Source organism: Mus caroli, chromosome 13 (assembly GCF_900094665.2).
Source record: "Mus caroli chromosome 13, CAROLI_EIJ_v1.1, whole genome shotgun sequence".
Taxonomy (NCBI): domain Eukaryota; kingdom Metazoa; phylum Chordata; class Mammalia; order Rodentia; family Muridae; genus Mus; species Mus caroli.
The window spans coordinates 19,416,661-19,418,894 of NC_034582.1; the positions used below are offsets into that span (position 1 = coordinate 19,416,661).

General features: G+C 41.1%; 3 protein-coding genes across 3 annotated transcripts in view; 2 read left to right on the forward strand and 1 right to left on the reverse strand.

The window, feature by feature from the left end:
- Positions 1-311, forward strand: part of LOC110308099 (histone H3) — a 31,088-nt gene extending 30,777 nt beyond the window's left edge. The window contains exon 2 of the mRNA XM_021180451.2: positions 14-311. Coding sequence (XP_021036110.1) covers positions 14-211 — 198 coding nt within the window. The 3' untranslated portion in view covers positions 212-311. The remainder of the gene's footprint in view (positions 1-13) is intronic.
- Positions 1-2,234, forward strand: part of LOC110308115 — a 49,533-nt gene that overhangs the window by 43,884 nt on the left and 3,415 nt on the right. The window lies entirely within an intron of this gene.
- The window catches only part of LOC110308105 (histone H2B type 1), a 46,576-nt gene that overhangs the window by 2,090 nt on the left and 42,252 nt on the right, over positions 1-2,234 (reverse strand). The gene's annotated exons all lie outside the window — the stretch shown is intronic.

A 2,234-nucleotide genomic window follows, 5' to 3' on the forward strand; every position in this document is an offset into this window, starting at 1 on the left:
GTTCCAGCGCCTGGTGCGCGAGATCGCGCAGGACTTCAAGACCGACCTGCGCTTCCAGAGCTCGGCCGTGATGGCTCTGCAGGAGGCGAGCGAGGCCTACCTTGTGGGTCTGTTTGAGGACACCAACCTGTGCGCCATCCACGCCAAGCGTGTCACCATCATGCCCAAGGACATCCAGCTGGCCCGCCGCATCCGTGGGGAGAGGGCGTAAATTAGGGTAGTGAGTGAAGTTGGACCCCAAAGGCTCTTTTCAGAGCCACCCACATTTTCTATAAAAGGCTGTATATCAATAAGCTTTTACAAACCCCACTCAGCACTCAATTACTTTGTATTTTATTGTCTGCAACATCCTTTAAGGCCTGTCTTGGTTTAGATTTTAAACACTTATCCAAATATTTGCTATCCACAGTTTTTAGTGTTGCTGATTTTACTTTCTTGACACCGGCTACATCTTTTTCTTTTGAAATAGGCGAGTTCTCTGGAGAGAAACTTGGACGGTAGGCTCTGCAGGCCTTGGCGGTAATCAGAACTTGAGCTAACTGGCCCAACCTAAGAGGTCAAGCAAGCCAGGATTAAGGGACACTGCTTTTGGATGGGTACCTCATTCCTCTGTGTGCTCTCAGGTACAATGTCTTAATTCTGAAATAGGTTAGCTCAGGATAACCACAGTCGTGCGGGAGTGGACTTCACACTTCACCATTCCTCTACTCGAATGGTGAGGCAGGGAAATAGGAAGTTGAGCCTAATCTGGGATACAAACAAGTTTAGATTTTATCTGGATTAGTAACGTCGTCTTTAAAAAAAAAAAAGGAAAGAAAGAAAAGGATAGAAAAATCACTTCCTAAGGGCACTTTCTTCTCTTGTGTGCTTCTGTGCCCTGGGAGCCATAATAGTTGCTTATACTTCCCATTCCTAGGGGATCCTGTGCCTCTGGTCTCCCATGAGACCTGCACTCTTGTGTATATATCTACCAAAGACAGACATGAGTATACACAAATAAAAATAAATATGCAAAGGAGGAATGAAAATCCTGAGGAAGGACAATGTTAATTTTTACTCTGGATTGCTACAGCTTCAGGAGTTTCATATGTCTTGCTCCAGTTTTAATCAAAGAGCCCCAAAGCATTGTGCTGGATATATTTTGTCCACACTTGACTCACACTAAGGTCACTTGAGGGGAAGGAAGCTCATCTAAAGAAATACTTTTATCAGAATGCTCTGTAGACCAGTCTGTAAGACATTGTCTTGATGATTGGCATGTAACAGCACAGTTCACTATGAGTGATGCTTCTCTCAGGCACATGGTCCTGTGTTTACCCTGAACAAACTATTAGCAGCTTTCCTCCATGATCTGATTCTAGTTCTGTCTCCAAATTCCTGTCTTGAATTTCTGCCATGACTTCTCTCAATGAGGGACTATGATGGGGAAATGTTGGTCAAATAAATCCTTTCTTCCACAAATTGATTTTGGTCATTGTAACAATACAATACAAACTAATAGAGCTTTCATCAAAGACTTTGAGTCTTTCAGAGAGTTGAGAGGCAACATAATATCTAAAAAAATTCTATACATATATATGTATATATCATACATACATGCATATCTATCTTATTCTATCTATCTATCATTTTTTTTTTTTTTCCTGAAACAGGGTTTCCTTGTGTAATAGTCTGGGCTGTCCTGGACTAGCTTTGCATACCAGGCTGGCCTCAAACTCACAGAGATCCTTCTGCCTCTGTCTCCTCAGTGCTAGGATCAAAGGTGTGCACCACCATGCCTGGATATCTGCTTATGTTTTTAAATGTGGGCTCTCTAGTAAATCACACATTCTAGGGTTTGTAGACTCTAAGCAACTACTTGGTTTTCCATTGAGATTTACTTTAAGAAACAAAGTTCTGCTTTGTATTTTAACACGTGTGCTTTTTTGATAATTTACCACAGGCATCTCAGTAGCGGATACCCATCACTTTCTGATCAGAAAATTCTATTGGATCAGATTAATTATTTTAATGGATTTTGGTTGACTATTTGGAGGTTGGCTTTACTTTCAGATTTCCCGAGTTCAAAATCTTTCTTTCTTTTTTTTTTTTAAAGTTGAATATTTTCTTCATTCAAAATCTTTCCTTCCTTCCTCCCTTCATCTTCTCTTCTCTTCTCTTCTCTTCTCTTCTCTTCTCTTCTCTTCTCTTCTCTTCTCTTCTCTTCTCTTCTCTTCTCTTCTCTTCTCTTCTCT